The 14202-nt window shown below is 32.7% G+C and overlaps 1 protein-coding gene and 1 long non-coding RNA gene across 4 annotated transcripts in view; one reads left to right on the top strand and one right to left on the bottom strand.

The window, feature by feature from the left end:
- Positions 1-695: 695 nt before the first annotated feature.
- The window catches only part of LOC145268174 (uncharacterized), a 96354-nt gene continuing 82847 nt past the window's right edge, over positions 696-14202 (top strand). For 2 of the 3 annotated variants that reach the window (XM_080123390.1, XM_080123386.1), the window contains exons 1-2: positions 696-1092; positions 8616-8770. In XM_080123390.1, coding sequence (XP_079979516.1) covers positions 8618-8770 — 153 coding nt within the window. In that variant the 5' untranslated portion in view covers positions 696-1092; positions 8616-8617. The remainder of the gene's footprint in view (positions 1093-8615; positions 8771-14202) is intronic. The other variant, XM_080123387.1, reaches the window with a different exon arrangement.
- LOC145268175 (uncharacterized) overlaps positions 3280-14202 on the bottom strand; it is a 29830-nt gene continuing 18907 nt past the window's right edge. The window contains exons 2-3 of the long non-coding RNA XR_013864858.1: positions 6254-6376; positions 3280-3458 (exon numbers count right to left, since the gene is read on the bottom strand). This is a non-coding gene — a long non-coding RNA (uncharacterized LOC145268175). The remainder of the gene's footprint in view (positions 3459-6253; positions 6377-14202) is intronic.

The raw sequence follows: 14202 nt of genomic DNA, 5'->3' as shown, positions 1-14202 counted from the left end.
GCCTTTCTAAATAAACCTTTTCCTTGTTAAGTTTAAGTAAAAGTTATAACATAATCAGAGGTGATCTCGATTATAGTTGGTTACTATACTTGGAAATTGTACAATTGTAATTAAATTTTCTTTCGCTCGGTTAAAGTTATTCGTTGTACATTTTGATTGTTTTCGCTTGTTAACTACTTCACACATATCTTATTTCAAAGTGTTTTTCATAAAAAAAATTATCAGATTTTAGAACGCTTTTGTCTCCTAAATTCTCTATTATGTTTTAAACATATTTATAGTTCCATTTCTCATAATGAAGACAAAACATGCTACCAGATTATCTTTAAAATTGAGTTTTAAATATGCTCTGTAAATAATTAATTCTTAACAAAGGTTTAAACTCTAGTTAAAAACACTTAGTTCACAGACAAGAAAAATATTGAAAAAAGCTTTTATTTTTGTTTATAAGTAAATTCCACTAGTTTTGAAATTTTGTCTTTTCTTTAAACAGATGACAATTAAAATTGTAATTAAAACACTTTAAAACAAAAAATATTTAATAACAAAATGTTGTACAGATAATAGAGTTGAGAGGGGAAAGTTTAATTGATTGTTCTGATGGCATTCAATTATTTGTATGACGTCACTTCCGGTATCCAGCTCGTCAACTATCCTAAATCTTGCGTTTTGATTGGTTGATCGGTGAGTCAGCCAGTATATAAAGAGAAAGGAGGGCACTGCACGCTTGCATTGTTATCAAGTGAGTCACCGAAAAAGCAGCCCTAAATCTGCTAGTGTTTATATATTTTGGAAAGAGACAGACACACAGACACGAAAAAAGGGAGAAAAAAAAAAAAAAAAGAAAGTAAATGGTAGAGGAAGCAAAAGCAATGACTGTGAAAAAAAGAGATCATCACCACTAACGAAGCGTTACAACGGAAGAAGAAGAAAAAGACCAGAGTGTGTTTAAAAAAATACAAAACAAACAAAAAAAAAAAAGAGGGGGAAAACGTGAACACAAAATAAAGAGCGACAAGGATTAAAGACTTGTGATTAATACAAACACACAACACAACAACAAAAAAAAATAAAAACAAAACAAGAACACAGGCAAGTATTTATAAAGTGGTTCTAAACAAAGAGTTAGGTGTGAAAGAAATCATAATTCGAAAAATTATATGGCGATAAAAGAACTAATTAAATGTTCTTAGTTAAATTCCCATTTACTCGCCTCCCCACGAGGGTAAAGTTATACACAATGTCGTTTTAGGTGACGGGGAGTATTCAGCTCCCCAACTGGGGCACCCTGGATGGGATAAAAATACCTTGAGTAAAGTTCCTTTGATTGAAAACAGAACGGACACTACACTTTAAATTCTAGTTCAAAGATAAATTTGCTCAGTTGGTTTAATAATTAAAAAAAAAAGTCGAAAAATATTTTGATCTATGAAGAAATCCTAAAATAAACCTAGCAGAAAGATTTAAAGTCCAAAGTAATAAGGCAACTCTGTTAAGTGAGTGGATTTTATTTTGAGACGAAAACAAACTTACAAATAGGATGGGAATTTTTAAGGAAAAGAAAGATATTAAATATTTTGTTTTGCTTTGTGTGTTATTTAAAGGCAGCTGTTACAAATGTTAGCGACACATGTTTAAAAACAACATCGCTAACAAAAGAATACGATAAACAATAGGTTGGTCACTTTAAAAAGGTATCCGTTATTAACAATTTAAAGGAGGGATGTAGACCTGATTTAGAAAGGAAAACGTTAACAAATGTTAGGAAACCCGTAAAGAAAGAAAACCCTTTAAAAAAAAAAAAATAAAAAGAATGCTACATGTTCGACAAATCACGGCATTCTTAACAAGCTCTTAGAGAACGGGTCACCTTTGTTTAAAATAATCATGAAATTAATGAATGACCGATAGTCTTCAAATTTTATACAACCGAATTATAAAAATAAACATCAACCTAGTCCTTGTCATGTGTATATTTTATAGATATTAAAATACATAATGTTTGTTTTGGTAAATTTTTCTGCCTCTGTAACTTAAAAAATATAGAGACCTAAATTGGTTCTAAGTTTCAGTTTCATTATATCTTGCCAGTTAAACTTTTAATTAATGAATACATATGCACACAAAATGTTGATATTTTTTATGGACTATTATCATTTAGAAAAAAGAAAATACTTATTTCTATTTCCTGGCCCGGTTTTAATTATACTAAGAAGTTATACATTTCTGAAAATGCTTATGTCTTAAATATTAGATTCTTAGAATTTCTTACATTGTAAAAGAAAGAGTGTCGTTACTTTTACCAACATCGATTATATTTAAACAAAATAAAGTCTGGGAATTTTTTAAAAAGGACTCATTTTGTTTTATGGACTAATTTGTGAGCTATTTGCGTTAAAAATATTTAAAACAAAGTTTAAAGCAATCAGCCGTAAATTGTTATTAAAATAATTTAGTTATGTAATCGCTGAACGCGGATTACTTTAGTATTTTCCGGCAAATTAAATTGCTTAGAAAGTATCGTGATGAAATGATAACGTTATTAGAAAACCATTCTTAACATGAGTGTTTTGTAACTATTCTGTACTTTCACCTAACAATTTAATAAGCAAAAGATACCGTAAAACTTAAATACTATAATAGGTAAATTTATACAAACACCGTGACAGCGAATTAACCCTAACCCTAAACCCTAACGCTGTCACGGTGTTTGTATAATAATACCACGCACGATACATTTCCGTTACCCGCAAGTACCAAAAATCACATTTTATAACGCAAATAGATCACAAATGAGTAGGTTAAGCAAAATAAATTGTTTAATTAATTCTTCACTTTTATTTTCTTTTAAGTAATAGTAATTTTTACTAAAAACTGCTAGATTAGTAGAAAATCGATTTTCATGTAGGAAAAAAAAACTAATGTTGCAAATTGATTGAAATCAATATTATTTATTTATTTATTTTTTAATTTTTTATTTTTTTGTAATAAGTCAGTGTGTTTCGATTTAGGTTTCAGTTTTTACTTGCACCAACTTTTGTAAAAAGTTCATCTTTTAAAAGTCGTAATTTAATAAACACAACGTAATAAAAAGTGCACACAGAAGACTGGGTTTTACAACCGTGTAGGTAACTAAACCCATTTTTCTTCCGGATTGGGGGGGGGGTAATTATCATTTCCTTCGCAAAATATGTTAAAAACAATACAAGAAAATGCGGATCGGTTCAATAGTTTATATACTTTAAGTAAATCTTTATTAAAAATAAACTGAATTCAGAAAACCGTATAAAATCTTTTATTCCATACTTGAAGAATTTCATAACAGAGCATCACAAACGAATAACGCACGCGTTAAAAGCCATCCTCATCGTTCACGTGTAGTAACTAATTTATTTCTGCTAGGTCTTAGACCCATCGGTACTGTGTGCTCACAGTGCTCCGCCGGTGGAACTGGAACACTGGAAAAAAATATTTAAAAATAAAAATATTGTTTCTATTAAAGAAAAAAGTGTAATATCTCATTCCCACGGTGGGATGATGTGACACAAGGGTCGGAAAGTGAAATTTGAAGAGTCATCATCAACCTGGAGAACACCAACCTGCAAAAGCTGTCTGGGCAACCTTGTTAGCATTTCAGGTTAAAAATAAAAAGACCGGAAAGGTGGACCTCTTAGAACTGGAAAGTGCACAAGTTCAGAAACCAATAGGGGACGAACAACTATTTTAACAATGGTTTAGACTCTCGTACTGTACTGAAGAAAAAGTTTTCTCTTCTTCTCTTGTATTTATTTCAATAATTTTTCGTTTAATAGCGAATAAAAATAGTTCAGTGTATTTATCAAAGTTACGTATCGACGAGACACACTTTCATGCTTGTTGGATTGTTGCAGGCAGAGGTGATAAACCTGGTTCCGTTTCTTACAATACATCCGAAACGAGTGAAAGAAAAATACATCCCATTGTTTTTAGAATGATTAAAACATCTTTTGAGTTTCCCTATTATTTTTTATTTTAATAAACATTCGATTTTATGATGTATTTATCAAAGTTACGTATAGGCGAGAGATACAGACACGAGAAAGATTAAGCGTTCCTTGTAATTAACGGTACTTATGCAGAACTGCAGAATATACGAATCTGCCTGTATTATTATTAATAAATAGGATTTTCAAGTTAAATGCAATTTTTACAGTATTTTTGTTTATTAAGTTGCTAGGTGACAGTACAGAATAGTTACAAAACATCCCCTCCTCATGGTAAGAATGTCTTTCTAAACAATAACCGTATTATTTTAGTGCGGTCCGTATTCTGCATAAGTATTAGATTAGCTTTCGAGGATACAACCATAATGAATAAAAGCGTGCGTTCAATTTTACATGAGAAAGCTAGACTTGTTTATATTTTTTATTGGATTAAAAAAAATCCTTTTATTGTTCACTTATTTAATTCTAGATTTCAATATAGCTATATTCATGATTCCCATGTGCTGTTTGTCTCCCTGATTCTACTTTCTCGCTCACATGCCCCTATTCCGAATTCGTAGTAGTGGGCTGACATCAGTAGACTTCTTTTTTCTTTCTTTTTTCTACCAAAACGCAAAACGGTCATTAACATTTTTTTTTAAAGTTTAACCTATTTCGAGCTAATATAAATTATTGCACACTAAAAATAATTATATCAAAACAAAAATCATTTTTCTTATTTCGAATTATTTCATCAAGTAAAATTTACCCTTTTTTTTAATTGATTACTAAATTTAAAAAGTTTTTACTTTTTTTTTTCAAAGTATTTTTGAGTTAAATTCAGTTTTTACGATATTTTTGTTAATTTAAGTAATTTGTTAGAATAACTTTTTAAAATTCAGTAATCAAGTTAAAAATAGAATTTTTACTTGATTAAATAATTCGAAATAATGTTTTGATTGTATTACTTTTACTGTGTAATACTGAGTATTACAGTTTTACTGTGTAATACTGAGTATTACACAGTAAAAGTAATACAATCAAAACATTATTCGAAACTGATATAGAGTATTACTCTATATCAGTTTCGAATATGTTAAACTTAAAAAAAAAAAAAAAACGTTAATGACAGTTTTATTAATACAAAAAGTCCTTTGTTGACTGCTACGTATTCGCAATAGAAACATCACGATAGTTAGCCAATGCAAAACTCTGAAAATGTGACATGATACATGTTCATTCACACAATTCTGAGGCAGCACGTTCAGGACTGCAGAACATAATGCGAAAGGCGATCGTCGGGATATTCCTGAGTAAACATCGGTGTGATTATGTAGAGGGTCTAACGTGAATGTATATCATAGGTTTCGTTCATTCAGTTGCAGCACAGGACGGTATTTAAGCATGAAATAATCTGTAAACAATAAATAGAAAAAAAAAAAAGAACAAAAAACCCTGGCGATTTTCAAGAAAAGTTGGGGGTGGGGGGAGAATAAAAACAAATAACTGTTACTGAACAATAAAAATTATTTTTTACCTACCTGGATATTTTTTGTGTGCTTTAAAATATTTTAAAACACTTATTTATATTTGTGCTGTTAAATCTTGTAAACCCAACAAATTCAACTTGCAACCAAATTTTATTTCATGTGAAGCATCGATTATCGCCTCAAATCGAAAATTTAACAAAAGTACAGCTAATAAAGATATACAGATCAGTTGAAAATCAGTTTTGACCGCATGGTGAAAATTATTAACTGAATTCGTTTGATTTTTGAATAGTTACACATACAACATCAAGGTATCACATCAAGTAAAATCCGACGCCACACTGAACTCATCAGGTTGACAAGACATAAAGGCAAACATTTTATGCATCAACATAACACTGATTCTAATGCTTCTCTAGCAATTTTGTGCCTTTTTTTGTAAAGCAATTTGCCTTTATATCCCAAATTAAACTAAGCTTCTAATATCGCTTTTTAACTGGAATTAAATCTCTTTTTTCTGGAATATTCTTCTAAGGTCTGCAAACAGTCAGTAGTTGTTGGCCACCAGATTTGAAGAAGAGAATGAGTGTGGAAGTAATTCAAAGTGTAATTCATGTAGTTTTGTGATTAATTTGTGATGTGTAAATTGATTTTGCAAACAGTTTCTTTATTTGTTGCCATTATATGATAATTTCTTCTTTTAAACACACCAATAATGCTATAGAATGTTTATTCCTTTCTCAAGGTAATTGATGAACAAAATACTTTGTGTATTGCAAAGTATGTAGACCAAAACCTTACCTGCTGATGTTTGCATCTATGGTTGCTTTGAATGGCTTTTACCTGCTACTGTCCATTTAGCTGTTTCCAGGTTCAACTTCAAAGTGAAGTGGCAGATTCAAGTTTCATCCATTGTGTTACATACTGAAACAAAAACTCATTTTTGAATTGAAACTGATACAAATGTGGCACCAACTTTTTCGCATTGACAAATGTTCATGCAAAAATGAATACACTGCTGTCTTATGCAACATCTCTGCTATCTTATGCAACATCAATTTATGATTGGTCTGAACATTTTTCTTTTCTCTTTTTTTTTTTTCAGGATAATTACCAAATTTAGGTGACTTGAGCATTCAGCATTATTTGTATGTGTATGATGCATTTGAAGCCAGTATACTACATCTTAATCATGGTTTCAACACGGCAGAGTCTGAATAGCACATATTAAACCATTATGTGGCTTGGACAATATTTTTCCCATCAGAAAGCAAAGCTTTATAAACACACAAAATTCAGGTTTTTCCAGTGTTGTTAAAAGTCACAATATTAGCTTCACTTAAATAACTAATTTATAAATTAATAATCTGCTTTTATGCAAATTGTTATATATATAATTTGGAGATTGGTATTTTATAAAAATTATATAGATTTTTTTTTATTAGTTTGACATCTATATGTCAAGCCTGGTCTTATTTACACCTACCCCAAAAATGTACATATATATATATATATATATATATATGTATATTATTATTTGAGGGTAAACAGTTACATATGGTCGCTACAAATAGCCATCTGTTTCAGTCAAAGAGACTTCCTCAGGCGACCTAGAACCTCTCGACGCCAAAAAAATGGGAAAGATTCTTTCCCATTTTTCTTGAACACTATTTAACAACCTCATTGTTTTCATTAGTACCGACATTTGAACCCCTCGAACCTATATATATATATATATATATATTAACTGCCCTCAAATGCTAGAATGGCCTGAAGTGGAGAATCATTTTATGTTAAATGTATAAGAAACTGGTCCCTATTCTAAAATTTTTTTTTTTTAATTTATTTTTATCTAATTCATCAGTAATGAAATGAAAAAAGTAGAATCTAATTTTTCCTGGGATGAGGAGATCTTGTTTAGCTGAGTGTGTTAATCTACATAATACCCTTTCCTTTTTATTTCCCGTTTTTCTGTTAAGGTAAATAAATTATATGTATTTAGTAGAAGGATGAAAAAATAACGCTTAATAATAAAAAGAATTCCAGGTGGCAATAGGCATTCCTCTTCCGCGCCACAAAAGTATTACGTGGCTTTTAAAACTTTACACCATTAGCCAAATGGCAAAATAAAATCTAAACAAGCAAACGTTAAATTCATTCGTCTTCATTTTAGAAAAATAAAATCATATTTGGCTGTAATTCACAAAAATGAGTCTTTTGTCTTGGCCTTTGAGCCAAGATCAAAGTGATGGTGCACTACACTTTTTTGGTCTCAGTTAATGACTGATACATTTTTTATTTTTGTTACTAAAAAAAGTGCCCCTTTTTGGGGAGCTGGTTTCCCCCCACATTAAAAACTGACCTTGTGTCTAACTTTGCCCTCGTGGGGAGGCAAATAAATAAAAAAAAAAATCAAAACAAAACCGATAATAAATCTTGTAGATGCACGTTGCCATTTATTTGTCTTCCTACAAGAGCAGAGTTACATCTAAGATCAGTTAAAAATATAAAAATGATAAATGGAACATGGCCGTGAAGAGTAAAACATTCAAATAACAGTTCAATTTTATATAATTTAAAAAACAAGAAGTACACTTCTCTATTATTTGTTCTAAGTAAAATAGACACTTACTTTATAGCCAGTGTAATTGAAATTTTTTCACTTTTTAGGGCCCACCCCTAAAAAGTGAAAAAAATAGAAACAACTTTTGATTATTTGAACTACTGTTCTCGTCTTGGTGTTATTTTCACAATGTTTCAGATGATGTAATCTGCAATTTATTTTTATTTGGGAATACAATTATTAATTACTAGACTTTTTAGAACAGTAAAACAGACAAAAGTTATAGCGTGTTGACTTAAAATGAGTGCTTTGTGCAAAAAAAAGTAAATGTGGTATTGTGGTGACTAATCCCTATTACTATGCATCAAACGAATATAATAATACTTAGTTTGCTGCATTTTATCGTAACAAAAGTCCATACAAAAGTTTAGCCAGATCAGTCCAGTAATTTCCGAGAAAAAGTAGAATGGACAGACTACGAGAAATATAATATAGAAGACTTCTACTCGGTCATGGCTGGCATAAGAAGAGCCAGCTACTCCTAAGAATTTAATTCTTGGATTTTTTTTTTTAAAACTTTGTATTTGTTTGATTTTGCAGATATGACAACCAATATCCAACCGACAACTGCAACCACTACTGGACTAACAAATCAGGAATCAACATTTGTTGCCGCTATATTATCGTCCATGGCAGCTGGAAATGAATCTATTTCGAATAATAATTCACCTTCATCTTCAGAGAAAAACAATAACGTGAGTTTATCTTATTTTTTTGTTGGAAATATCACGGCTAATAATCAGTACTAAACAGGGAGCTTTGTTGGTGCATCCTGGCTTATGAGGGAAGCCGGATAAGGTTAGAGGAAGTCTTTTTTAGGTTTTATAGTCTTAAATAGCCAAGACCTGTTCATTTTCTGTTTAGATTTATACATGAAAGCAATCTTGTATTACAACGGAGAGAGATAGTTTACTAATTAAACGTTATGAAATAAGTTTTGCCATTTTACTCCACAAAAACTATTTTTTTTTTTAAAACCAGGTTTTACAAAGAAAAAAACTCATTAAATAAGTTATTTATTAGGAAGCTGAATTGTACATGTGAAACTGAATAAAACGTCATTTTGGATGGACTGCAATATGGCCAGCAATAATATCCAACTAGACATCAAGGAAGATAACTCTACTCTAACGATCATCATCATTGGTTTAATGTTCATTTTAAATGTGAACATGTGTTGAACGGCTTTTAGAAATTTCCCATCTTTGGACAGCTCTTTATTGATGCCACTTTCTCCCAAGTCCATCCTTATCACTTCTTTCCATGTTTTTCTTGGCCTTCCCCTGCGGACTGACCCTGCTATCTCAACTGTTCTACATGAATATTATTGTTATGTTTTTCTTCAAAATGACTACATTCTAATCACCGTTTTGCAAGTATGATCTAACTAGTTGAACTAGTGTAAGTATTTTATTTAATGTTTTTTTGTCTTTACGAAAACATAATTTTAAGTAAAATAAATAAATGTTTGGGAAAAATGCTGAAACTCATTTCACTGTGCCCTTAAACTATTATTCCATTATCAGCACTTATCAAGGCCCAGAAGCCACTCGAGGATAAGGGTTATTGTGTGTACAATAATCAATGGGATAATATCGTAGTAATAATTGGTAGATTCCATAAAGTGTCTTACTTAAGGGGGGGATTAATCCGGAATTTGTTTATGTTGGACTTGAAGACATCCAAGTTGTAGTCAGATGGGAAACAGGTAAATGGAAGAGAATTCCACAGGCATGCACTTCTCAGAAAGAAACTTTGTTCATGGAATCTATGTTTTGATTTAGGCACTGATAAAGAGTGGGGGAAATTACTGACAGTGGTTTTAGCTAGACGGGTGTTTACATGAAAGATTGTCGAGGGGGGAACCAGAGATTGGAATTCGGATGAGCACTTGCCATGGAAATAACGATAAAACAAAGATAGGCTCGCAACATCTTTTCTGTGGGAAAGAGGTTGCAGGAAAGAGAAAGGGGCACTAAGCCACAAAGTCTATTTTGTACTTTTTCAAGGCAGGATAGGCTGTTTTTAGAAGCTCCAGCCCAGATGTGGCAGCAGTACTCGATCCTTGGACATACTTGGCTTTTATACAGCTAGAGAATTGCATCAGTAGTGAGATATCTTCTGGAGCGGTAGAAGGATCCCATCATTTTCCCAGCGGCACAGGCTTGATATACGTGTTCCATTTCAGATCAGGAGTAAAAGTCAAACCCAAGAGCTTGTCAAAACATGAAGCCTCCCCAAGACGAGAGCCATCCATTTCAATTGATGCTAGATGAGGAACAGAGCGTTGATGATGTAAAGATAGGAGCTTCGTTTTAGATGCATTAAAAGTAACCAGCCACATCTTTCCCCACTGTACCACACACTAAAGATTAGAGGGGAGAGAATCAGAGAGAGCTTTGTCATTTACGGCCTTTGATGTGTTGCCATAGATGGTCGTGTCATTAGCATAGATGTCAACGAATGATTTAGGTATGTGTTTTGGGAGATCATTGATGTAGACCAGGAAGAGTTGGGCCCAGGATGGACCCCTCAGGGACTCGCGTATTAATACTGTGGGCCTCTGATTGCTGCTCATCAACCACTACTCTTATGAGCCTATCAGAGAGAAATGATTTAATTATTGAGAAAACATTTCCAGTTATATTGTAGCTGGAAATCTTGTGAAGTAGGCCCTTATGCCATACTTTATCAAAGGCCTTTGATATGTCAAGAGCAATTACCCAAGAAAGGAAGCCTTTGTCGAGAGATTCACTAATAATAATAATAACTGTTAGCGCATCAACTGTAGATCTAGAAGAACGGAAACCATATTGCATGTCAGTAAGGAGGTTATTTCTGCTGAGGTGGTTGACTACTTCTTTATTTAATATGGATTCCAGCAACTTACTCATGACACACAGGAGACTTATTGATGTGTACTGAGAGGGAGATCACTTATCACTTGAATTCTTAAATACAGGGCATACCGATGAGGTTTTCCAGGGTGTTGGGAAGCACTTCTCCTTAAGGCAACGCTTAAACAGTTTTTTAAGTATGGGGGCAAGTTCTGGTTGAAGCTTTTTCAACACTATAATTGGAATGCCATCAGGGCCAGTTGCTTTACTGGAATCAAGGTTCTTGATTAGTTTGGCAACCTTACGCACAGATATTTGTATGTTGAATAGTGTGTTGTCTGTTGTAGGAGGAAATACGGGGAGTTGATGACCTTTGTCGCAGAGGGTAGAGTTAGCTACAAAGTTCTTGGCAAATAGTCTGGCCTTGTCTGATGCTGACGAGATGGCCTCAGGTCTATTGATGATGGTTGGAATAGAATGCACGCTTCTGTTCAGGATCCTGTTTGCTATTTGCCAAAACTGGTGGGAACCAAGCCGCTGTTCAGCTACTTTGGATTTGACGGACTGAGCATATAGCTCTCTTGCATTTTTTATTACTTTTTTACAGTGGTTGCTGGCAGTCCTGAAAACAGCTTTAGTCTCAGTACATCTATTACGTTGGTAGCTATGGAAAAAGTGATTTCTGTGCGCAATGGCAGCAGCACATTCTGGGGAGAACCATGCCTGGCTATTAGGTTTTTGTTGGAATTTTTTGGATGGTATGAATCGGTCTATGCCTACAATTAACCATTAAAGTAAAAAAATAAATAAAAATAAAAAAAATTTTTTTTACATGTATATTTTTTTAGCAATTTTATTTTGGCTTCTTACATAACAATCAAATATAATTTAATAATCAAATGTAATAAGTTGTACACTGTACAAATCCCAGGAGCAATAGGAGTCTTTTATCATGTCTGAAAGTGACACAATGTTCAACGAACGAGATTAGAGATGCGCCGCTGTACAACTCATGCTCTCTACCAGTCCAAGTTATGACAACAGGACCAGCATTGCCAGCACCCTCAAAATGCAAATCCAGAAAGTTCAACACTTGAGGGTACAGCTCAACAAAGTTTCCAGCCACAGCTATGGTCTTTGGTGTGGTTTCAAGTGAGGGCCACATCATGCCACCTCTTCGAAGTTGGCTTGAAAGTCAATACGAAAGTGTACCTGGATGTGCTGAAGAGTGTGGTGATCCCCTGATGCAATTAGGTGCCTGTTGGCAGACACTAGGTGTGGCAACAGGACAGCGCTGGTTCACAAGTCCAAAGAGATCCAGGCTTGGCTTCAGAAGGAGTGCTACCACTTTGTACTTTTCTCTCACTGCCCCTCCTATCCATGCCAACCTGAAACCGTTGGACTACTTCGTTTGGTCATACGTCGAGAACATCACCAACATGACCTCCCACAACACTAAAGCCCGGCTGATCACTGCCATCCGCTGAGTATTTGCCAAATTCTTGCCAGTGCTTGTTCTGGATCCGTATCAAGGTAGCAATTGAGGCTAAATGCAGCTACATTGAATAGATGTCAGCTCTACTACATAATCAAGTTACCTGAATTGATTTTTTCAATAAAAGTTTTAAAATAAAGCTGTAGTTTTGTTTTCTTTTGGACGACAGATTTATTGTTCCACCCTGTATACCCAAGTTTTTCCTCTATAAATCTGGTCCCTATCACAGTAACCTCTCATACTTCAGTATCAACATGCCTTGTTTAGGGTAAATAATCGAAATATATTTTTTTCTTTACTATTTTATCACAATATATAATTTCATTTACTATCGTTTTTCATTTTGCTATCGTGGTTTTAATAAAATACTTTTCATAATTTTATTTTTAACTAGTGCGGCATGGTGGACAGCCTTGCTAGGTTATAAAATATGCTTAAATATATTTTTAATTCAGGCAAATTTTGTATTTATTATTACAAAGACAATTTTCTATTGGATATTGTCCCTAGTCTATAGTAGTGATGTAAAAAGTTAAAAAAATAACTTGGGTGCCATCAGCTAGAATCGGAGCCAAAACATTTAGCGCTCTAGCTGATGTAGATAGTAAGAAATGAAATATCAAACAACTTGAAGAAATTAATTGAATCTGGGCATGCTCAGAATAAAGTAAAAATATGTCGGCAAGTTGAAATGAACATTTTGCTTTTTAACTTGGCAATATATGTCTGTACGCATTATTCATTCATCCAAACAAAGATTTTTACTCATTATAAACCATCCCAGGTGTATGATCACTATTTCCTGTTAATTTCAATGTTATGTAACGACTATCTTAAGAGTTCATCAGTTAAATATTTTCACAAAGATAGACACACACAGGTATACACACATACCGACTGTTTTATTTATATAGACGATTTTTTCCTTAATATTGGACCTGCTTGATTTTTGGTTTGATTAATAAAATCTTTGTCGCATAAATTTTTGTTTCAACATATGCATGCATTCAATCACACATGTAACACTTCCCACACGAAAGATAAAAAATCCATCACATGATAAACATCTTTGTATAACAAAACTTTCATTATATCGTTTCAGGATTTTTTAGATTAGCATTTGTAATTTGGATTATTTGACCTCTTGTTCTCATCTTGGGTGCTATTGTCATATCATTTCGGCTGATGTTGTAACATTGTTCGGGAACCAACACATTGTAATCTCAGTCACAAAGCAGATCAAGAATAGAAAAGAACTTCAACTCTTTTTTGTTGTACACTGTCTCATTGTCATTGTCATGCCCCTCACATGATTGTCTTCTCAAGCATCATTCACATCTCTAACGTGATCTTAAACGTTATCCTTATCTCTAATGTGATCTTCTGTTTAAAGCCTTTATTTTTTCCTACTAGTGACATCATTTTGCATGCATTTGCATATGCGTATCTGCACTATGTTACAATTTAATGTCCGACATTCTTTAGGTGTCCTGATAATGGCTCTTATTGGTAAATGGTGAAAAAGAAGGGTTTTGTTCTTTTTCCAACAAACCATAGTCGTTAAAACTCAAAATATATGTTTACGAAATGGAAAATGTACTGAGTTATTACCATTTTTGTATTAACTTGGTTCCGTACAGATTTAATATAATATTTCCAAATTTTTTTGGATTGAAGATTGATAATATTTATTATTATCATATTATAATATCTATTATTATTATTATTATTATTATTATTATAATATGTATTATTATATGTATTATATTAATGTGTTATTATATTAATATGTATT

This window comes from Euprymna scolopes, chromosome 43 (genome assembly GCF_053919585.1).
Source record: "Euprymna scolopes isolate OS-2025 chromosome 43, ASM5391958v1, whole genome shotgun sequence".
Lineage (NCBI taxonomy): Eukaryota > Metazoa > Mollusca > Cephalopoda > Sepiida > Sepiolidae > Euprymna > Euprymna scolopes.
This window is presented reverse-complemented; position numbering and strand designations above follow the sequence as displayed.